Source organism: Colobus angolensis, unplaced genomic scaffold (assembly GCF_000951035.1).
Source record: "Colobus angolensis palliatus isolate OR3802 unplaced genomic scaffold, Cang.pa_1.0 Scaffold317, whole genome shotgun sequence".
NCBI classification, from domain to species: Eukaryota; Metazoa; Chordata; class Mammalia; order Primates; family Cercopithecidae; genus Colobus; species Colobus angolensis.
The window spans coordinates 951,062-975,430 of record NW_012116455.1 but is presented as its reverse complement, the minus strand read 5'-3'; the positions used below and the strand labels follow the sequence as shown (position 1 = coordinate 975,430).

The following is a 24,369-nucleotide window of genomic DNA, read 5'->3' as shown; positions in this document are numbered from 1 at the left end:
TCAAAGTGACATAGGAGCCAACTAAAAGAGCTCCCAATGGCTAAAGCTAGAATAATTCAAAAAATAAGTAATTCAGCATTGGATTATAACCCAAATTATAAAATATGATCCATGAGTTCATACTGATACAAGTAAATGATTGAAGAAACAAGTAATTGGGAGATAATTCTCATATTGAAAAATTCCAAAAATTTATGTTCTCTACCCTTGAGAAGATGGAACATAATTCTCCACCCCATAAGTGTGAGTCGAGCTTAGTAAATTTTTTTCAAAGAGTGCAGTATGGCAAGGAGGAAGAACACTACCTCAAGCAGTTCTTCAAGGCTAACATCTCTAGTAATGTCATTAGTGGCATGTAACCTTGATATGATATGATGAGAATAGCATTTGATCTTTGATTTCTGTTTCCTCCCTGAAACTCATTGCCCCAGCCTAATCATGAAGAAATATCAGACAATCTCAAATTAAGTACAAAGTACTTAACCAGTACTCTTCAGAACTATCAAGGCCACCAAAAACAAGCAAAGTATAAGAAACTGTCACAGTCTAGAAGAGCCTGGTGATGACTAAATGTAATGTGGTATCCTAGATTGGAATCCCAGGACGGAAAAAGAACATTAGGTTAAACTAAATCCAACTTGAGTATGAAACTTCCTCATTTTTTAAGTGCCTAAGTCCTGAATGACAACAAAAGACTGAGGAACTGACAAAGGTTAGAGGACACTAAGGAGACTTAACAACTAAATGCAAAATGGGACCCTGAATCTGATCCTGGAACACAAAAACTAAATTAGTAGAAAAGTGGTAAAATAGGAATGCGGTCCATGATTTACTTAATAGTATAATATCAGTGTTCATTTTCATATTTTGATAATTGTCATAATGTTGTGTGAAATATTCTCTTTAGGGAGCCTGGTAAAGAATATATAAGAACTCTACTATTTTTGTAACTTTTGTGGAAGACTGAAATCATTTCTAAATAAGAAGTCTTAAAAATCACTAACGTAATAAAAATAATTTTTTTTAATTATTATAAAATAGGAATTATACCAGTGAGGAAGTCTGGTGTCATGATCTATAGTCGGAAGATTCTTCAAATGAGAGAATATGCATTTGAAAATAGAAAAGACTCTGAAAAGAGCTTTTTTTTGTTTGTTTGGTTTTTGTTTTTGTTTTTTTGTTTTGTTTTGTTTGAGATGGAGTCTTGCTCTGTTGCCAGGCTGGAGTGCAGTGGTGCGAACTTGGCTCACTGCAACCTCCACCTCCCGGATTCAAGCAATTCTCCTGCCTCAGCCTCCCAAGTAGCTGGGACCACAGTTGCGTGCCAAAATGCCCAGTCAATCTTTGTACTTTTTAGTAGAGGTAGGGTTTCACCATTCTGGCCAGGGTGGTCTCGATCTCTTGACCTCGTGATCCACCTGCCTTGGCCTCCCAAAGTGCTAGGACTATAGGCATGAGCCACCATGTCTGGCCTGAAAAGAGCCTTAAAATAAGTTTATTGAAAATTCTCAGAGAAAGAAAGATGCCAGTTTGAACACACCCCAGCTCCATGCCATTTCTACTCCTACCCAGCCAATTTTCACAAGTCAGAAGCTATTGGTACTAGCAGATAATAGAGTACAATAAAGGCCTAAGGCCCAGTGAGAGGCCTGACAGAACAGATACAGGTCCACCTCTCCTTTTGACTAAATCAGTGGTTCTGAAACGTTTACCATACATCAAAATTACTTAGAGGGTCAAATATACAGATTGCGGGTCTTTGTGCCCAGAGTTTCTGATTCTGTAAGTCTGGAGTGGGGCCTGAGGACTTGTATCAAGTGCAAGGCTGATTTTCTGCCTCAAGGACCACATTTTGAGAAACGCGGGCTAGGCAAAAGTCTAGAGACCAGTATTCAAGATTCCCAGTAAAAGGCATTGTGCAGAAAGGAGTTAGCTGACTCTTAGAACCATAATAATACTTCCCGTACCTAAAAAATAAACAATTAAAAGCAACTAGGATGTGGGGGAACAAATCTCTCACAGAATTCCAAATAATTTATGTAGCTACTGCTCCCTCAGGGAATTAGAGCACAACTGCATGCTTGTGACTGCTTAGCTTGTAAGTTTGGCCGGTGGGTATGATCTGGGAAGTTGGATTTTGGGAGGTTTCTTACCACCTTAACTGATAAGAGTGGCTCACTTTTTCTACACTGTTTGTACAATGTGATTTATGCTGAACACTTGCTTTTCTTCTGGCAGCCTGGAATTCTGGTATGTGCTAAGCAGACCGTGCCTATGTGACTAGCCCCCACTAAAAGCCTCATCACAGAGTGAAGATATGTGAAAGTCTTTTGATTGTTTCCATTTTCCTAGAGAAAAAAAGAAGTAAGATGATTAGCTGACTGTGAGGAAAGGAGACAACATATTTGAGGTTTGAGGAGATAGGAGATATGCAATAATCAACTAGAAGGGTGGGACAGAGAATTGTCTAGAAAAATGAAGTGTGATTGGCAGTAGCACTGAAGGCCTACCTATGTTCAGTGGTTATGAATTTAAGATAAGGCAAGTCACCATGCTGGTATTTTTCTCTTGTCATGTTTAGCTGTTTTCATGCAGGCATGTAACCAAAGATGAAGTTTTTAGCTAAGCAAGTATGGAGGAGAGCAACAAAGGAATTGAGAGTGCATGGTAGGGTGTGATTATAATGTTGGACCATGCATTTTAAATGAAGTGGGCTGGGAAATGAAGACAGCAGGTTGATGGGCAGCTCAATGGAGTCAAAGAACTGCTGGAGTTGGAGTACCAGAGTGAATGAACTGAAAAGGCAGGATAGAGTTTTAGAGAGCGGGATGCTTGAAATTGAGACTTTAGTGGTGTGACAGTTACTCATGACAATGTCTTAGATATGTCCATGTGGGTATAGGTAATTGAGATGAGGTAGATTATAAAATCACTAGAGTAAGAAGATCACATAACTAAAGGGCCAGATAGCAGAGAGTGTTAGAGATCTACCTCAACATTTATTCTCTCTTCCTCCTTAATAACAGAACCTTGATTTTTTTTCCTGAGCATGTTGCCTGTCTGTATAAAGACACATTTTGTAGCCTCCCCAGTAGCTAGATATGTAACTAAGTTCTTCCAATAAGACTAAGTGAAAATGTTATTTGGAACTTTTGTAAAGTCTCCTTAAAAGAAAAGGGGCGTGCCCTTGTTACATTTCTCTTTCCTTCTGTGTAGAATGTCCATATAATGGCTATAGCTACAGTGGCCATCTTGGACCATGAAGTATAAGGTACATGCTGAAGATAGTGGAGCAGAAAGAGAAGCTGAAGAACTGTTATATCATCTCAGGACAATCTACTTCCAGACTTTTTTAATATAAGAGGAAAATAAACTTAAATCTTATTTAAGTTATTGTTATTTGGGGTTTTTCTGTTAAATGTAACTGAAGCTAATCCTGACTAAGACATTGGATTGGTGAAAGTATTACCTACCTCAGTGTTAAGGAGTAGTTTTATATTATGGAGAGGCAGAGCGCTTGGTGCTAAAATCTTTACTGAATGAAGGGGAGTCAACAATTCTGCAAATGACTTCAATCAGAAGTTATGGGTGCTTCAAAGGAGCTGGGGAATTTGGGAAAGCAAGGCAGAGCAGTGAAGGGGTGGCCTGCCCCTCCACACCTGTGGGCGTTTCTCATTAGGTGAAACGAGAGACTTGAGAAAAGAAATGAGACACAGAGACAAAGTATAGAGAAAGAAAAAGTGGGCCCAGGGGACTGGCGCCGGCACTGGTCTCTGAGTTCCCTTAGTATTTATTGATAATTTTCTTTACCATCTTAAAGATAAGGGAGTGGCAGGGCAATAGGATCATTGTAGGGAGAAAATCAGCAGTAAGACATATGGATAAAGATCTCTGTGACATGAATAAGTTCAAAGGAAAATGCTGTGCCTTGATGTGCGTATGCAAATATCTCCATAAACCTTTTAGCAGCATGGCTCCAGCAAGTCCCACCTTTTGCGGTAAGGCGGTTTTCTCCTATCTTAGTAAACAAAGCATACAATCGGGTCTCACACCGAGATGTTCCATTGCCCAGGGACGGGCAGGAGACAGATGCTTTTCTCTATCTTAACTGCCAACAACCGCCAAAAGGCCTTCTTTCCTCTTGTACTAGTCCTGCTCAGTACAGACCCTTCACGGGTGTCGGGCTGGGGGGACGATCAGGTCCTTCTCTTCCCACGAGGCCCTATTTCAGACTATCACATGGGGAGAAACCTTTGACAATACCTAGCTTTCCTAGGCAGAGGTCCCTGCGACCTTTGGCCGTGTACGTGTCCCTGGGTACTTGAGATTAAGAGAATGGCGATGACCTTTAACCAGCAAGCTGCCTTCAGGCACTTGTTTAACAAAGCACATCCTGCACAGCCCAAAATCCATTAAACCTTCAGTCACCACAGCACATGTCTCTTGCAAGGACAAGATTGGGGGTAGGGTCACAGATTAACAGCATCTCAAATACAGAACAAAATGGAGTCTCTTATGTCTACTTCTTTCTATATAGACACAGTAACAGGCTGATCTCTCTTTCTTTTCCCCACAGAACAGCAGTGAAATTAGGGCAGCATGAGGGTCAAGGATGACATATATATACCCTACCTTCTTTCTTGTACTAAGATCTTGGCTTTTTATGTCTTGTGCTTGATTGAGGAAATGAATTATAGACAAGGACATAACACTTGTGTTTTAAACCACAACTGAACATTAAAGATAACAAACTGATTTAGATCAGTGACTCAGAATATGTTTTGGAAGAGCATGCTTGTCCTGCAGACATTTCAAAATGTTAATCACCCTTTAATCTCCTTCATCACTTTTTAAAATTATTCACTGTTTGATTTAATCCTTCAAAAGTCATCTACCTCCCATATTGAATGTATTCATTTAATTAATTAATTCTTAACTTACTGAGGTCTTACTATGTTCCAGCCACTACATCCGGCACTAGGAACACACAGATTAAGTACAAAATGTATTCCATCAAGGAGTTTACTAGTTCAAGGAGGAAACAGGTGAGAGAACCAACTATTGTTATATAGTATGATAAGGCTATTCATAAAATGTAATTGAGAAGGACACCAGTTGTAATGAGAGCACAGAGGAAGGTGACCTATTTCATACTGAGGGTCAGAAAGATATTCCCTGAAGAGATAACAGATGACCTGAATCTGGACAATGGTATAGGTGTTAGCCAGCTGGGCCAGTGAAGAATTTATCAAGAGGAAAGTACAGCACAAGAATGTGTATAAAAGCATGGAAAAACTTGGCGCTCTGAGAAATTCCATTAGGCAGTCTGGAGGTTGTTTAAATGCTGTATTATTCCTAACAAAAGTAACAGGCCCAGGATTAAGTAAAATAATCTTATTTATGAATGTACATGACATCAACATACCATAAATTTGCTAGTGGGGTCTGCTGGCTTAATGTGCGCAGCTTCAAGAAAGAACATATCTAAGTGATTTTAAGAAGTTGTGTTTTTTGACTTTGTATCACCATTTTACATTTTCTATAATTATAGTGCATACTTACTCAGCAAAGGAAGCAAAACTGCTGCATTAAGTTACATTATGCATTATTAAAGCAACTTAATTTATGGAGAAATCATAGAAAAACATAGTAATTTGAATGACTGGTACTAGCCAGTATTCCTCCTCTGAGAAAATTCTGCCAGACCATAGCTCTGGGTCAAATCCTGAGCCAAAAATTAATAATAAGAACTCCACATTTCTTCTTTTTATTTTTAAATTTTATAAGAGTTTTAGATTTAAGAAAAGTTGCAAAAATAGTACAGCATTCTCATATATATACCCCACATCCAATTTCCTTTATTGTTGACATTTTACATTCCTGTGGTACATTTGTCACAACTAATAAACCAATATTGATACATTATTAACCAAAATGCATACTTTATTAATATTCCCTTAATTTTTACTTAAAGTTCTTTTTGTGTTGCAGGAGCCCATCCAGGATACGACATTACATTTAGATGTCATGTCCCCTTAGGCCCCTTTATTCTGGAACAATTTCTCAGACTTTCTTTGTTGATGATCTTGACAGTTTTGAGGTAGTTGATTTGTTTTTCTAAGACCAGCCGAGCGGGCGCAAAAGAACCAGCGGGTAGGCAAGTGTAGGAGCAAAAACTGCAAGTTTATTTTGGTCACCTAGCTTCAGGGAAAGAAGGTGGGTAGGGAGAAGTCTGTCGGCCTCCGGCAAAGGAGGCCGGCAGAGTCCCCCGGTGGGGCTCTCGGACGGAGTTCCCACAGTCCCGACATCCCGACAGGAGTGGGGCTGTGAGAAGGCCACGTGGCTCACTGGCAGAGAGCGGCTTTTCTAGGAGTGGGAGGGCAATAGGCGGGGCACGGGCGTGTCGGGGGGCGTTCCACAGGTGCGACCAGGTAAATCTTGGTCTCTTTGGATTGACGTCACCTGGCGCATGCCCAGTTGATCTGCACCTTCCTAGGCGCCGACTGCATTTTCGCGCGCGTGGGAAGAGCTGGTGGTGAAGAAGAACCCGGAAATGCACCATCTTGCCTCCGTTCGTCCAAACAGTAGTCAGGTATTTGTAGAATATTCTTCAACTTGGGTTTGTCTGATATTTTTCTCATGGTTAGACTGGATTATGGTTTTTGAGAGGAATATCACAGAGAGGTAAAGTGGCCTTCTTATCACTTCATCTCAGAGGTACATACTATCAATGTGACTTATTACTGTTAGTGTTAATCTTGATCACCTAACTGAGATAGTGTTTATCAGATTTCTCCACTATAAAGTTATTTTCTCCCTTTTCATACGTAATTTTTGGAAGGAAGTCACTATTCAGCTCACACTGGAGAAGTAGGAAGTTCTCCATATCCTTGAGGGCAGAGTTCATAAGTTATTTGGAATTCTTCTTCATGGGAGATTCATCTATTCTACCCCATTTATTAATTTATTCAATCATTTATTTATATCAGCATGAACTCATGGGCATTTTTCATATTTTATGTTATAATTCAATACTAGGTTATTTTATTGCTCAAATTATTCTAGCTTTGGCCATTGGGACCACCTTGAGATGGCTCTTGTGTCCCTTTGACATATGCCATTGAGTTTGCGTTTTGAGCACTTCCTTATTTTCTGGCACTACAAGAATATATATATATTTGTAATCGGCTTTAAAATAATTAGGAAAATGATAGAACATTTTAATGTAAGAGCAAGATATGGTAAATTGATGAATATTATTAGACATTATCAGTAACAAGAGCTTTGTATCTTAAGTTGTTTTTAGTTCAATTTCCTGTTCACATCTTACTTTTAGCTTGGTTGAGCTAAAAAATCATTAACCAATGATTTTTTTTGTAACCTTACATATAATATGTATAATGAGAGAATCAATTAATTTAGAATTACATACTCCTAATTTTAAAAAGAAACTGGTGTACTTGTTGCCAATAACTAGGAATTATATTATGAAAGGGCTGTTAATTCAACAAACTTATATGCTAAAAGAGAAACGAATTTATATGTTAAAAGAAATTAAAAGAAAGCAAGAGGCATTCAATTTGCTTTTGATCTGCAGATTTAAAAATACTAGGTCCATTTTAATAGATGATAAATCTCCAGTATCACAAGGATTACGGAAAGCAAAAGACCTGAAAAGTAATACCAATTCTTAGTTCTAACTCTCAAAAGGCATTCCACAGGTAAATTCGGTGAAAGGGTAGGCAAGTGTCCAAATGCTTAAACAAGAAGACGTTGTAGTTCTCACATTTCTGGTTCTCTTACATGTGTTTGTATTTGGAAAGACAATAATCTCTAATGTTGTTCTTTTCCATTGTTCAGATTTATCCTGTTGTTAAGTAATAAGCAGCAATCCAAATACAAACATATTGTACAAGAGCTATTTATGAATATCACCTGAGTTCAGTGTGCCTGACAGCTGACACTTAGTTAATTTCTCCATGAAACAAGGACAGTGAAACTTCCACAGATGAGAAAACAGAATCATCAGTGGCACTAGGATGTAAACCTAAGTCCCTGCTTTGCATTTCATTTGCTCTGTTTTTCAAAACTACACTTTATGACATGAGAAAAACTGGTATAAGCAGAATGTTCATACATTTAGTTAATATCAATTCTAATTTAATACATAAATGACTTGTTCAAATACTTATTACTTAGACTCCATGTAAGGGAGGAGAAAAGGGGAGAAAATTAGAGTGGGGGAAGATGAATCAAATCACATTTGTAGACCACACTACAACAGTTGGAAGCTACTTATCATATTTCCTAAGATAAAGTTGTGTTGGATCCTAATATGGGAACAAAGAGATTTAAGAAGGTAGGACAGCTAATTTAAAATCCCAAAATTCTCAACCAAGTTGATTTCATTGGCAGATGGTAGATTATCTGAATGACTGTGAGCCTAGAAAGTTGAAAGTAATTTCTTTATTGAGAAAATAAAGACATGGTCCCTAAGGAAAAGGGCTAAAAATGACCATGTATCAAGTACACTAATGAACAGCAAGTGAAACAAAATGTCTTAAGCATCTATGTCTTATCTTAGATACATACAACTATTGTAAGAACATTATTTATCTTATCTCTTAGGAAACATTTAGTTATAATATGAAAAAAAAACAAAACAAAAATTAAGCTTCTAATAGAAAATCAAATCCTATCAGAAGAAGAATTACGTGGAGTAAGCGATTTTACACAGATGCTGACTTACTCTCCCTACCATAAAATTTGATAAACAACAAACATTTATGAAGCATCTACCACATGTCAAGAACTCTGCTAAAGACATACAAAGATGACTAAAAGAGTACCCGAGCTCACAGTCTAGGGATTACCACAAGGAAGAGTGATGGATCACGAGTGGAAGGGAGATGAGTTACTACAAATGAAAAACACGTTTCATTGTAGGAAAAAGGAAAGTGAATTAATGCTTTTGAAAGAGACATTAAAGTAGATTTCTGGGCAATATGAAACTGAGAGTCAATCTTGTCAGATTCTGAAGGCATCTGTAGATAAGCTGCCCAATGAAAAACAGGGCAGTGACAATAGGAAAACTAGAAATAAGCTATAATTATAGCAAAGAAGGCAAGAGCTAGCATAAACCTGCCCATTGTCATTGTTGAACTCATAGAACTACTCCTTTCAACTGCTCTTGTCATCAGAGGCTTCCTGATGCGATCATCTGTGGTGAGGATAGCTTTTCGAGCCCCATCCCACTTTCCAGGGCCCTGTAGGCGATAGTGGATTGGAGTGCAGGGTCCCAGGAATAAGTGTAATGCCAGCTTGGGGTCAGTGAAGGCCAGAGACAGCAGATTGGGCCTGACCCCCACCAAATCAGCAAGGTCTTCCATGGTGTCTATGTAGTCTCCCTGAATGGTATGGCGTTGGCTCTCCACATACCTAAAGTAGAAAAGACAGAAACCATGGCCTAGCAATAATTCAATCAGTCAGTCAATCAATTACTGCCTTCTGAGTGCCTGCTATTCGCTTAATATCGGACTAGGAGCCGTGGCATATAGAGAAGAAAGATAAAACATTTGTCACTGTCCTTAAGGATCTTAGGATCTACAAAAGGAGATAAAACAGATAAACATGAAGCAGAGACCTCTGAGTGGTTTCAGACTGCTAAATAGGAATGTGGAGAGGGGATAGTTAAAAGAGAGCTGTAATTGTTAGGTTCTTGAAGGATGTGAAAGATACAGATAAGATGAGGAACAGGTATAGCACATCCAGATACAAAGGACTCTGATGTTAGGAGAAAGAGAAAACCCATCACAAAAATTCTCAAGTATGGCATCCTCAATTATTTTATGAGGGAATGGTGACAGGGTCCACAGGGCAAGACTTCCCAGGGCCAATGTTAATTTGGAATCCTGAAAGGATGAGGGAGAGTGACTTACTTCACAAGAGGAAGTAGCCCTCCAAATGGAGACGAATGAAATGATTACACCAAGTGCAGATTTAAAGACTTAAAAACGACTTTTTAGGGGTAAAATGTGGTTGATTAACAGTGATATCTGTGTGGTGGAGTGGGATTTGGTGAGCTAATGAGTGACTTTCACTTTTAACTTTCTTTTTTTTTTTTTTGAGACGGAGTCTTGTCCAGGCTGGAGTGCAGTGGCCGGATCTCAGCTCACTGCAAGCTCCGCCTCCCGGGTTCACGCCATTCTCCTGCCTCAGCCTCCCGAGTAGCTGGGACTACAGGCGCCCGCCACCTCGCCCGGCTAGTTTTTTTTGTATTTTTTAGTAGAGACGGGGTTTCACCGTGTTAGCCAGGATGGTCTCGATCTCCTGACCTCGTGATCCACCCATCTCGGCCTCCCAAAGTGCTGGGATTACAGGCTTGAGCCACCGCGCCCGGCCTCACTTTTTACTTTCTGTAATGAAAAGAAAGAACTGTAGGACAGAGAAGAAGAGAAAAGCCAAATCAAGCCAGTTGAGATTGAAGAATCCAGGAATAGGGACAGGAAAAAAATGATAGAAAATAAATTTGAGGTAGGACTTGTGCGATGGAATTTCAGAGTACCTGATAGAGGGTCAAGTAGGAATTTATTGAAATGGGACGAAGTTTAGGAGAGAAAAAGGTAAAACTGTAAAAAATTTGAGAGCTTTCCCTTATGAACAATATGTTGGCTTAAGGGTTTGTAGGCATGCATTTATTTATCCTATAATAGTAGGTCAAGATGTATACTATTCATGAGGTTGGGCGTGGTGTTTCACGCCTGCAATCCTAGCAGTTTGGGAGGCTGAGGCAGGCAGATCACTTTGAGCTCAGGAGTTCGAGATCAGCCTGGGCAACATGGTAAAACCCCATCTCTATAGAAAACACAAAAATTAGCCGGGCGTTGTTAGCGCGCCTGCAGTCCCAGCTACCTGGGAGGCTGAGGCAGGAGAATTGCTTGACCCCAGGAAGTGGAGGTTGCAGTGAGCCAAGGTCACACCACTTCACTACAGCCTGGGTAACAGAGTGAGACCCCATCTCAAAAAATAAAAAATAAAAAAAAGCTATAGTATTCATGAAGGTTTCACAAAAGAGGTTCATTATATCCTTGGGTTACTGACTACTCAGGGTCAGAAGGTGTTTAGACAAAAATAAGTCAAAGGAAAGAGAGGAGGAAAGTTAAAATAAGATACTTCAGAGCCAGAAAAGAAAGCACTCCAAGAAGGAAGAAATGTTTAAAAGCACCAAACTCAGTAGTGAGAAGAAGGAAAATGAAGCTGATCATAGGTGACCTTTAAGAGAGCAGTTTCCGACCAGGTACAGTGGCTCCCGCCTGTAATCCCAGCACTTAGGGAGGCTGAGGCAGGTGGATCATGAGGTCAGGAGTTTGAGACCAGCCTGGTCAACATGGAGGAAACCCGTCTCTACTAAAAATACAAAAATTAGCTGGGTTTGGTGGCGTGCACCTGTAGTCCCAGCTACTTAGGAGGCTGAGGCAGGAGAATCGCTTGAACCTAAGAGGCGGAGGTTGCAGTGAGCCAAGATTCTGTCACTGACTCCAGCCTGGGTGACAGAGTGAGGCTCCGTCTCAATAAATAAATAAATAAAAATAAAAAGGGCAGTTTAAGGAGTAAGGATGGAAGTTAACAATGCAAAAGGCTTAGGAGGGAGCAAAAGGTGAGAATTTAGAAAATTTAGTGCAGAAGTTTGGCAGTGAAAGGAAGGAGGAAAATAGGAGAGCACCTGGAAGTGGTAATGGAATTAAATAAAAACTTTTTCCTCCTCCTGCATGAGGGAAAGTTATGCTAGTATAATCAGTTGAAGAAAACCACCTCTTTAGGCCTGGAACGATTGTCTCTCAGTTTTCCACAGAAATTTAGAGACTTACCATCAATTTTCACTTTGTCCAAATAAAAAACACCCAGCAATTGAGCTTAAGTTCTGAAATTCAGACTGCTAAATGACTGTGTTCACCAAAACACTAAGCAGCTGGCTGTTACCATGTTCTCAACTCACATGGACTATTCATACCATGAGCCACTGTGACTTGAGTGTGCTGTCTGTCACATGAGCATAGCCAGCAAAGCGGCCACTGCAGACTTGTAAATCTACCTACAGATTTGTAATTCACCCATAGCTACCTCTCATTCATTCACTGTCACTATTCCTTCCTCTGGCAAGTCTACTAGCACTTCAAGTAATCCTCACAAAAATAATACACCTTCTGCCTTCTGATTTTATTTCCACATGTGTTTTCCGATGTGACTTTTTTTAAGGCATTAAACATAGGATTTTAGACACCTAAAACTTTTCTCTCCTTTCTTATCCATATTTAGACTACTAGTGCTATTTCTCTATTCTATTGTCACAAACTATTTTTCCTTTTTTCTTCATAATAGAATCTAAATCCTCAAGCTAACATGAGGAAGTTAAATATAGTACAATATTTCTCTTATTAAGAAATAAGTAGAAATGTAACCATATATCTTCCTGGGAGATTTTCTTACCTTTTTTCAATTTTCTCTTGAGTTTTAGATATTTCTGCCATCATTTCACTCTGTGAGGGCAATGTCTTTAGCCCTAAAGATAAAAATTAAAATTTTAACTGTAAAATTACCTCAGTAGGAACACTAATCCTATAAACAATTACTATGCTATGGAGAATTCAAAGAAATACAGGATAGTTTCCTGTACTCAAGGAGGTTACAATTCCCTTGATCATTACCACCACCACCACAATATAATATTAACATCTGTAGCTTACTCTACTTATTCTCCTTTGTCTTCGGAAGAGAGTTCCCCTACTCTTGACTTTCAATCAATACCTGCCTCCTCCCTGATGTAGTCTTTCAATTGGGAAATGAAATATGGACATGAGAAAATGGCCTTAAAAGTATATGGAAAATCAGTTACAAAGTTAAAGGGCAGGGGAGTGGGGAAACACACCTGCACCTGTATTCTTGATAACAAAGGGGCCTTATATCAACAGAAAGAGAAGGAGTAAAAATAAACTCTTTTTTTTTTTTAGACGGACTCTTGCTGTGTCGGCCAGGCTGGAGTGCAGTGGTGTGATCTCAGTTCACTGCAACCTCCGCCTCCCAGGTTCAAGCAATTCTTTTGCCTCAGCCTCCTGAGTAGCTGGGACTACAGGTGCATGCCACCACACCCAGCTAATTTTTTTTGTAATTTTAGTAGAGACGAGGTTTTACCATATTGGTCAGGCTGGTCTCGAACTCCTGACCTCAGGTGATCCATCTGCCTCTGCCTCCCAAGGTGCTGGGATTATAGGCGTGAGCCACCACGCCCGGCCAAAATAAAAAATCACTTTTTATGCCTAAAGTCCTGTGGAAGATAAGCCTCATCTTCTAAACATGTTTCTTTGATAAGAGTAGGGGTTAAGGCCAAGGGGAACTCATAATACCTAATCTTGACTGATAAATTTAAGTATGATGCATACACAGTTCCAGTTGTAGGAATTATACACCAAGGATAGGGCTAGACAAAGGCTAAATAGTATTTAAGTCAGTATGAATAATGCTAAGCTTAAACAATTAGTTGTATGCCCCTATAACTAGGGACTATGCCATGTAGAAGATTTTGGCCACATCCAGTCCTAAGGTGTCACTCCATAAAATTGTGGAATATAGAATTTCAGAATGGCAATATATTTTACCTGATACAAGTGTTCTTTCTACAAGTACTCTAACCTTGTGGTTATCTCATTCCTCTTTAAACATCTCTGGTGATGGGTATCTATAATAATTATATCTGAGGTGATTATACAATTATTTGACTGCTCTAGCTGCTGGAACATTACTATTTTTATTGACCCCAAGATCCGACTCTGCATTTGTACCACTGACCAAGCTCTGCCTTCTGGAGCCACAGAGTTTAATGTTAATACATGACAGCTCTTGAAACATTTGGAAATGATTGTCATAACTCCTTTAAGTCTTCTCATTATCAGGCTCAACAGTACACGTTTCCCATATAACGGATTTCACATTCTCTGCCATCTTGCTTGCCCTTCACTAAGCATACTCTAATAACTATCCTGGTGTATCCCTCTTAAAATATGGAACTCAGAAGTTCATCACTCTCAAATAGCCTTCTGTGGTTTTCCATGTGTTTTTACATTTTAGCCATGGGAATTATTACTTATCTTCATAAATCTATTAGGAAACACTGAAATGCTTCATTTAAGATTAATCACAGGTCTCTTCGGATATTCAAGAAATGCATCTTGAGAGTCAATTTCCAAATTACTTCTCCACAACCACAAGTTTTACTTCTATTAGCTAGAAACATGAAGGAGGAGGTGTATTTCTTGATTGTGGGAGACACCCAATTCATAAAAGACAGAAAAAAAAAACAACAAAAAACCCTATATATTTCTCTGTCTATAGATAGATAAAGATGTATATACATCTTAGTCTAGATCTCACAGGGTGAAAAATTTTTTAAAAATTAAAGAATTTTAAAAAGATGTATTCATCTTTTTACCTACATACCCTGTGGTACAGTTATGTCTTAATTCATAAATTTTGTTTTTGCAGTGTTTCCTTGTTTAGACATATTAGCTTTACCATATTTCTTATCTCCCTCCAGGTCTTTGCTCCCCATCTTAGATTCCCAATTCAAATGAATGGCCTCAACACCTGAACAGATTCTTTTCTGTCTCTCTTCTGCAATATGCTTTCTGTCACCAAATTCTTCAGACTTGCCTGTGAAATTTCATTTAAGTCTGGCTTCTCCAATTCCTTTAGATTGTCATTGCCTTGGTTTAAAGCCCTCATAATGTCTTACTGAGACTTTTACCACAAGCTCTTACTGACCTATTTCCCATTTCACTCCTCTCTAACATATCTTCTAAACTGTACATCTGATTTGACTCCTCTTCCAGTTAAAATCCTTCAGTGGTTCTCCACTGTATACCTTAAATGCAAACTTCTTGATATTGCCTGTGAATATGTCTAGTTTCATTTTCCTTCATTCCTATAACACTTTATTTACCAGCATTCTGAACTACTTGCAGTTCCCGGAACTCTATTTGTTCTGTCACTTTTATCTAACTTTGCATAAACAGTAGTGATTATTTCCCCTCCATGGTCAATATTTCCCTGATCTTTTAGTAAATTCCTATGTAGTTGTAGGGAGAATTGGGTACTTATTGCCCATTGCTCCCATGGCAGCTCTTCTGCATTGCTACTGGAGCACTTGTTTAGGGTCTTGTTAAATATCTGCTGAATGAACAAATCATTAAGTGTCTGTTTACCTGTCTGTGTTTGATATGGTTTGGCTGTGTCCCCACCCAAATCTTATCTTGAATGGTGGGTCCCATAATCCCCATGTGTCATGAGAGGGACCTGGTGGGAGGTGATTTAATCATGGGATGGTTACCCTCAGGCTGCTCATGCTGTTCCCATGATAGTAAGTTCTCAGAAGATCTGATGGTTTTATAAGGGGCTTTCCCTTTCACTCAGCACTCATTCTCTCTCCTGCCACCCTGTGAAGAGGTGCCTTCTGCCGTGATTGTAAGTTTCCTGAGGCCTCCCCAGCCATGCAGAACTGTGAGTGAACTAAACTTCTTTCCTTTAGAAACTACTCAGACTCAGGCAGTTCTTTATAGCAGCATGAGAATAGACTAACACAGTCTTCCTTGCTTGACTCTGCATTCCAGAAAGTTAGGGATTTTCTGTTTGGTCATATTTGCATCTCCAGCCCCTAGCAGAGGGCCTGGTACATACTAAGAGGTCAGTATATGTTATCTGAAGAATGTTGAAGAACAGTGAAGAACTGAAGTTCAGAGATTTTCCAAGGGTTCCAAGACAAGGTGGGAAGGAAGAGAGCCTGAATTATAGTCCTGTGGTAGCAGGCCTTCAGTCTGCTGTCAGCCTAAAGCAGGTTGTATCTGTGTACTCCTGACTTGCCCCTGCATATTTCTTTTTTTTTTTTTTTGAGACGGAGTCTTGCTCTGTCGCCCAGGCTGGAGTGCAGTGGCCGGATCTCAGCTCACTGCAAGCTCCGCCTCCCGGGTTTACGCCATTCTCCTGCCTCAGCCTCCCAAGTAGCTGGGACTACAGGCGCCCGCCACCTCGCCCGGCTAGTTTTTTGTATTTTTTAGTAGAGACGGCGTTTCACCGTGTTAGCCAGGATGGTCTCGATCTCCTGACCTCGTGATCCGCCCGTCTCGGCCTCCCAAAGTGCTGGGATTACAGGCTTGAGCCACCGCGCCCGGCCGCCCCTGCATATTTCAATGTATAGCTGATGTTACGAGAGAAAAGAGATCTGGCTCCCATTCTGCAATTTCAGTCCAGTTCAGGCTTTTAACATAACTGGAAATTGGCTAAGGTAGTCCAGAAGCTGAGATCCTCAGATAAGAAATTTCTACATCAGAATTTAGAATTTCATTTACCTCAAGGCTAAACTGGCATTTATTAGAATAGACGTTTATTAGATACCTCTTATGTGCTAGGCACTGGTCTAGACTTGCAATACAAAGGCAAATAAACATGAGTCCTTTACTTAAAGAGCTATCACTATACTACGAAGGGAGGGAAGAAATATGCATAGGCTTTTCCTCAAATAAAAAGTAAAGGGAGGCATATCAAGGAGAAAGGACAGTAGAAGCAAAAGCACAGGGTACAAGGGTACCTGCTCTGTTTGCTGCTTAGTGGGTATGTCATCCAATGCATTTAGAGTATTGTAGGAAGTATGGTAAAGACTAGTAGTGAAAGATGGGCCTGAGGCCAGGTGTGGTGGCTCACGCCTGTAATCCCAGCACTTTTGGAGGCCAAGATGCGTGGATCATGAGGTCAGGAGATTGAGACCATCCTGGCTAACACAGTGAAACCCCATCTCTACTAAAAAATACAAAAAAACTAGCTGGGTGTGGTGGCGGGTTCCTGTAGTGGCAGCTACTTAGGAGCTGAGGCAGGAAAATAGTGTGAACCTGGGAGGTGGAGCTTGCAGTGAGCCAAGATAGCGCCACTGCACTCCAGCCTGGGTGACAGAGCGAGACTTCGTCTCAAAAAAAAAAAAAAAAAAAAAGATGGGCCTGAAATTGGAGGTTGTATCCAATTTGTGGAGGATCTTGAATGTCAGGTTATGACATAATGCCTTCTTGTGATCCAGAGATTTGGTGTAACTTGATATAGTTTTCAAGGAAAGCAAGTTGCTGAGTGAAAATAAAACACTTGCAAGGGCTGCAAAAGAAGCAATGAAAAAAACTATGTTTCATTTCAGTCAAGGCAAGGAAGTAAATTCAGTGTTCTAGAAAAGAGTAGAATATTTTCTTGACAAGAGAACAATAATTCCAGAGAACAGAAGAAGAAGGAAAATGGGGCTTGATAGCGGACAGACAAGGAAGGATGCAGGCTTTGTTGGGCAGACATGAAAAAATGGGAAAAACAAGCTAATCCAAAGGGTTTAAAATTGGCATAGTGAAGGGATAATTCAGGGAAGAGAAAGGCAAGAATGTGGGAGGCAGAGAGATTGGTCATGGACAGAATAAAAAACCCAGGGTTCCTGTTGGAAGTCTGGTAAAGTTATAGAATTCTGAAGATTTCTTCCTTCCAGGTGTTAGAAAAAAGCTGGAGGAATTAGCACTAGGCTTCTGCTACCATAGGAAGCTGGGCTTTTTGTACATTTTCCCTAAGATCCCCTAATCTCATAGCCATAATGCAGACTCTTGCAAATACTCATTTTCTCTGTTTCCTCTCAATAATTCACTTGGTCTTAGAAAAGAGTCCCAGTTGCTTAAAGTATACTAAGATGCTGTGGCCTGTTTTAATGAACTGTTCTCCCCTTATGTAATTGACCCAATTAAAAGATCACTTTAATATGACTAGAATTAGGCCAACCTAATGGGCTATTTGTGTTTGACTACTTGTATAGTGCTCTCAGGTAGTACATAATCTGCTGGATAGGAATGGAAGTAATAGAAATTTGGGGAAATTTAGAAAGGTTGTTGAATTATCAACTTGAATGACATTGGTTCTTTTTTTCTCTGCAACTGTGAAGATTTTCACTAGGGAAAACAAAAAAGGTGTAATTCCAACAGGAACTCTGAGTTTTAATTAAATGCTAGTAACAATAGCAAATTTTGTTATAACAACCATAGAATCAGTGAATTTCTTCTTTAGAAGGACCCTTAAACATCACCTTGTTTCTCTCTATCCTGAGGCTTGAATCTACTCCATACCTTCCCCCATCCCTCCCGGCCCAGTGAGTATTCAGTCATTTGGCATCCTTTTCCTATTCTGCTTAGAATTTCAGAGGCAGCCGGTTCCATCATGAAATGGCATTGGCTGATAGGAAAAAGGTTTTGGATTTTCTTCTTAATGGTAAGCTGATGTGTAACCCTCAAGATTTGACTCCTTGATTCTGGTTTGACCCTTTGAAGCTATACTGAGTAAATCTAATCCTTCTTTCATGGGCCTTCCCTTCAGATATTTGAAGGAAATTCTCATATCTCTCCTGGAGTTTATCTTCTCCAGGCTAAATCTCTCTCCAGCTGTTTCACATGTACTTCAGATGGCATGTTTTCAAATCCCTTAAACCATTTTAATCTCTCTCCTTATTTAACACACTCCAGCTTCACTTTTAAAATGTATCATTAGGTGTGGTCTGGCCAGTTTAAAGAACAACAGTTGTAATGTTCTAGGACATTATCGTTTTTTAATGATGCTAGATTTAATTATTTATTTGGAAGCTATAGCATTCTACTGACTCATATGAAACCTATTTCCCATTATTTTTTTCATATATTCCTAGCCAAAACTGAAAGAGGGGACATAAAAGGAGAAAAGTGAGAATTTGGGAGATTGAATATCCTACATTATTGACTAGTCTCCAATCAGGTCTTAATTTTTGGCCGAAAGCAAGTCATACTATTTCTATATTTTATTTTATCTATAATGAAAGAAGATAAAACTATTTTACTTCATAAATATATGCCAGTTGCCTAAAATCTAGATGAGTAAATTCTAATTTGGAGTACACATTGGAATCACTGGGGAATATTTTTCTCAAAGATGTTATGACTGCCCCACCCCAGGCTAACTAAATAAGCATCAGCAAGGATGGTTTCAAAGCATGCATAGCTTGGAAAAATTTCCCAGGTATGATGTATGTCCATGGTTATAAATTGCTACTTTAGATACAGTCAAAAATAAATTTTTCTGTACTAACTTTGTGCTAGGCACTGTTGTAATCATACATGCTATCTCTAGCTATTTAGAAACAAGTATCTAAACAGAGGTAAACATATCACCAAGTAATTAAGTAGTCTATTTGCATGGCCACTTACCTTTAAATACCTGAGTGGCCCAGCGTCCTTGGAGCTCTGAAACGGGCATAATGGCTCCTAAGGGCTGAATCAAGCCTATGATTGCAAGAGTTGGCCTTTCCAGGTTAGGAGGAAAGACCCTTTTATACAAGGATATCTTGTTTTTGACCACTTTGACGGAATCTTCCAGAAACGGAAAGGCAAAGCTATAGCCTGTGGCAAAGATAACAGCATCAATGTCATCCTCCCTGGAGCCATCCTCAAATATGGCAGCTGTCTCCGTGAATTCCTTCACATTTCCTTTCACTTTCACCAAGCCAGAAATGATACGATTTGGCAGGTCATCATTTACGGTTGGATGCTGACTCAGAGCTCTGTGAGTGGTGACAAAGATCAAGTGAAGGAGAAATGAGAGAAAGAGAAATCAGTACCATATAAGTAAAATTTTGCTTTGGTGGAGGTAAACAGTATGCCAATAATCTTCCCCTTGGTCTATGCATGAAGTTTGGGAAAGGTCTAATTTACACTAGGCTGGCACAGATGAAGATCAGAGCTGAAGTTGGACCCTGGATGCAATGAAAGGGACAGTGTTGGAGGGGTGAAGGAAGAGTGTTTGAGGAGTGGATATATGATTTCTCAAGTAACAGTAATATTCTGTGTGTGATATGATAAGGCCACAGGTCAATAGTTTGTATCCTCACATCAAGAAGTCTGACAGAACTAAGCTGTCAACATTCTGTTCAGTCTCATTTCCAGTTTCAAAGGCTCAAGAGCTAGGTTTAGGCCACTGTGTTCCAAATTGTATAATAAATTACATGTATGTAGCAACTTACAGTTTGTAAGTGGCTTTTACATGCATTAACTTATTTGACTCTCACAAAACTCTATGAAGGAAGCAGAATAGGTGTCATTATCCCGGTTTTATAAATGAGGAAATTGAGGCCTAGAAAAATTACGTGACTTGTCCAATGATACACAGCCTAGGATTTTAGAATTTATCTCAAAGCTGTTTTCAATGAATTATATTGGTATACTTTGGGCCTGTTATTGTTTCCTAGGGACAGCGTAGGATATGGATACTGGAAACATTGGGTTGGTGCAAAAGTAATTGCTTTTTTTGGCCATTACTTTTAATAATAATAAGGCTGGTTCCCAGTATCATGGATCTTTCTAAAAAGCAGTCTTTTTTTTTTTTTTCGAGATACAGTCTCACTCTGTTGCCCAAGCTGGAGTGCGGTGGCACGATCTTGGCTCACTGCAACCTCCATCTCCCGGGTTCAAGTGATTCTCCCGCCTCAGCCTCCTGAGTAGCTTGGACTACAGGCACCTGCCACCATGCCTGGTTAATTTTTGTATTTTTAGTAGAGACGGGGTTTCACCACGTTGGCCAGGCTGGCCTTGAACTCCTGACCTTGTGATCCTCCCACTTCGGCCTCCCAAAGTGCTGGGATTGCAGGCATGAGCCACGGAACCTGGCCTAAAAAGCAGTCTTAATGCCTGAATACTAAATTAACTCATCTTCAGATGGAGCTATCCTGGCCTCAGGAATTTTATATGTTTAAATTACCACTACTGGTTTGTTGCATTTAGTTATGCTTTGACACTAGGTCGATTGTGTTCTGCATTCCAACCTAATGATTTCATCATTTTCTCCAAACCTCCTTTTCACCAGCAATACCACCATCCATCCATATAGTTGCCCAACCCACAAAACCATGTCTTATATCTGGTCACCAAGCCTTTTCCCTTTCTCCTCTTAACATCCCCAGAAAAGTTTTATCTACTCTTTATCTCAACCAGATGATACAGTTGTCTTTAGGACCTCCTGTCCCATCCCACTCCCACACCATTTTCAAAATGGTCTTTCTAAAATGTATGTATTATTATGTTACTCACTTGCCTAAATCTTTGAATGGCTTTGGACTGTCTTCATTCCATACTTTTTATGTACTAGAGCAAAGGTTGTCATGCCTGATGAACCTAGAGATACATTCAGTCACTCTTCCATCTTTGCTATATAGTCCAGCCATTCCAGACTACATGCAGGTCCTGGAGCATTATGTATTTTTTACTGTTCCAAGACTTTGTTTTTATAATTAGAATGCTATTCTCTTGCTCTATTTGTTTGGCTATGTCCTATTGTTCAACAAAGCCTCAATTTATTTTGCAACCACCAAAAACATGCATGCTAAAATAATTAGGTGAAAGGTTTTTAGGAAACACAGTCTCCAAATGTCACCACACTGATTAACTTCAAAGGGAAAAAATATCTTTATAGTGGAGAAACTTGGTGGTATATATACCACCTTATCTAAGTGGTCAAATTTAGCATAATTACTGTGAGAGACGCTGACATCATGTGACTCTTGATATGACCCCCTTTTTTAGTATATGTGCTGCTGAAGCGAGCACTGATATGACCCCCTAAGACCAGCATCCCCTATGTAGTGTATGTGTCAAAAACATTTCACCTGAATATGAGAAAGGAAGAAAACTATGCAAGTCTAAATTTAGAGACTCTCTACAAAACAATGCCTTGGGTTCTTAAAAAGAAAGCCCATGTCAAAGAGAGAATTATTTCAGATTAAGAGGGATTAAAGAGACATGACAACTAAATGTAATGGTGTGATTGATGACCTGACAGGACACTAGATTTAAAAAGATTTTTTAAAGCTATAAAAAATATTATTGGGGCAACTGGGGATATTGCCAATGTATTAGATAATGTATTTTATCAATGTTAAATTTCCCAGGTGTGATAATTATATGATGGTTATGTAGGAGAATGCCCTTTTTCTTATTTGATATACACTGAAGTATTTAAACTGTCTTAATGACTATAACGTACTCAAATGGTTTCGGGAAAAAAAAATGTACTTGTGTATGTATGCCCTATATGTGTGGATGTATCTACAGAGAGGGGGAAAGAGAGGAAGCAAATATAGCAAACTTAACAGGTGAATCCAGGTGAAGGGTATATGGGTGCTCATTGTACTTATCATTTTGCAACTTTTCTGTAGATCTGAACATTTTCAAAAATAAAAAGTTGGAGGGAAAATAAATTTAGAATCAGCCTCTAGAAATGTTTTCCCTCCCTGGTTCTGTGAGGACCCCATCCTTTGTACTTTCACAGCGCTCTTTGTATTTCTTCATTATACTCTGTCCTCTTTCTTCTCATTAGAGTATTTAAGGTAAGATCTATTTCTTGAGTCTACCATTTATTATTTCTGTTGCCCTCGGGAAAATTACTTACTTTTTCTACATCTCAGTTTTTATATCTGTAAAATGTAGATAAAAAATTGTGGAGGCCAAAGCAACTCCATCTTAGAAGCTAATCTACCATATTGACTTCTGATCAACCCTGGTTCCAGGAATACCTCTGAGATTTCCAGTTAATCTGTTGTTTAATAGCATGTACTTACCGTAAATCCCACTCTTAGGGCAAACTCCTACCCATTCGCTCTGAAGTATGTGTGCCCCTCCCCTAATGTATATAATCCTTGGGTCAGGAGGTAATGGTGTGGGGATCTGCCATCTTGTCTCACCACTGCCTGAGACAGACATGGCTTCTGTTTGTAAGTCCCTATAAAATGTTTCTAAGAAGCTGAATCTGTCAGCTTTTTCTTCAGTCTCTCAGCTTCCTCAGCCTTTGGAGTAGGTTTGCATTAACCTCCTCACTGTGAAACAAAAATAGTGCCAACTTATAGGGCTATTGTAAGGATTAAGTGAGATACCACATGTAACTCATTTAGCACTGTGCTTATCTTATAGAAAGTCCTCAGAAAGGTGAGTGTTATTTCTATTACTATTACTGTTATGTCTTTTCTCTCTGTATTTCGTGCCCATGTATGATGCCTGGCTCATAACAGGTACTCAATGAGTAAATGATGCATTGCCCTCAGCTCCCATTTTGTTGCTGGGCATCATGCAAAAAGAACTGATACCTGGGGGAATGAGAAAAGCGTTACTGCCAAAGAGAATTCTAGACTAAAAACCCATAGACCAATAGATCTTGGACATCTGTGGGTACAAGTTAGAAATCTGATTTCAGATTCTATGAGTCTATAGGCTTTCTTTTCTTTTCTTTTTTTTTTTTTTTTTTTTTGAGACGGAGTCTCACTCTGTCACCCAGGCTGGAGTGCAGTGGCACAGTCTCAGCTCACTGCAACCTCTGCCTCCAGGGCTCAGGCAATTCCCCTGCCTCAGCGTCCTGAATAGCTGGTACTACAGACAGGTGCCACCATGCCTGGCTAGTTTTGTATTTTTAGTAGAGATGGGATTTCACCATGTTGGCCAGGATGGTCTTGAACTCCTGAACTCAGGTGATCCACGCGTCTCTGCCTCCCAAAGTGCTGGGATTACAGCTGTGAGCCACCACACCCAGCCACTATGGGTTTTCTTAATGTATGAGTAGAGGTAGCTCTACTCTTAGCCAGTGTGAAGAGTCCTTATTCTTGTGCTTTGGCCATTATCCCTGCACTCCCATCCTGGGAACATACCTGTGTTTAGGCTTCAGGCCAAACATTTCATGGTCAAACCTTTGGTTCATCTTTTTTTCCATATATTTGTTTGCTAATGATTGGCCACAGATCTTCCATAAAAAATATGTAAGTCGAGAAGAGAACACCACATCAAAAGGATATCCATAGTTCCCTACACGATTCAGGATCCAAGCCCCTCTCCTGGTGCTGAGGAAAACCTGGGGCATGGAAGAAATTGTTTGCTTTAGTCACTCAGATTCATAAACTTTCAAAAGCACCCCCATTTTCTTCAAGAATCAGTTCAAACTCATTAGTCTGGCTTTTTAACCCCTGCATAATCTTTGTGGGTTTTTGTGTTTGTTTCCTGCCATTTTCCTTCCCAAACACTAAACTTACAATTAAATTGGTGTATCTACTGTCCAAGAATATGTCTTGCTGTAATCCACTATTGTATTTCTGTTTAGTGCCATTATGCCTGCCTGAGATGCCTTCTCTCTTCTTAACTTTCCAAATCCTGTTCATTTTAAAGACCCGGATCAAGACTGCCTCCTCCATGAAGACACCAGTGACCATTCAGGCTGACAATTTTCTCCCCATCCTCTGAACTTCTCTAGCACTTA

General features: G+C 39.6%; 1 protein-coding gene across 2 annotated transcripts in view; it reads right to left on the bottom strand.

Annotated features, from left to right (window-relative positions):
- Positions 1 to 7,584: 7,584 nt before the first annotated feature.
- FMO5 (flavin containing monooxygenase 5) overlaps positions 7,585 to 24,369 on the bottom strand; it is a 33,617-nt gene continuing 16,832 nt past the window's right edge. The window contains exons 6-9 of one of the 2 annotated variants that reach the window (XM_011951252.1): positions 23,768 to 23,967; positions 19,290 to 19,642; positions 12,487 to 12,559; positions 7,585 to 9,438 (exon numbers count right to left, since the gene is read on the bottom strand). In XM_011951252.1, the coding sequence (XP_011806642.1) occupies positions 9,093 to 9,438; positions 12,487 to 12,559; positions 19,290 to 19,642; positions 23,768 to 23,967 (972 nt within the window). In that variant the 3' untranslated portion in view covers positions 7,585 to 9,092. The remainder of the gene's footprint in view (positions 9,439 to 12,486; positions 12,560 to 19,289; positions 19,643 to 23,767; positions 23,968 to 24,369) is intronic. The other variant, XM_011951253.1, reaches the window with a different exon arrangement.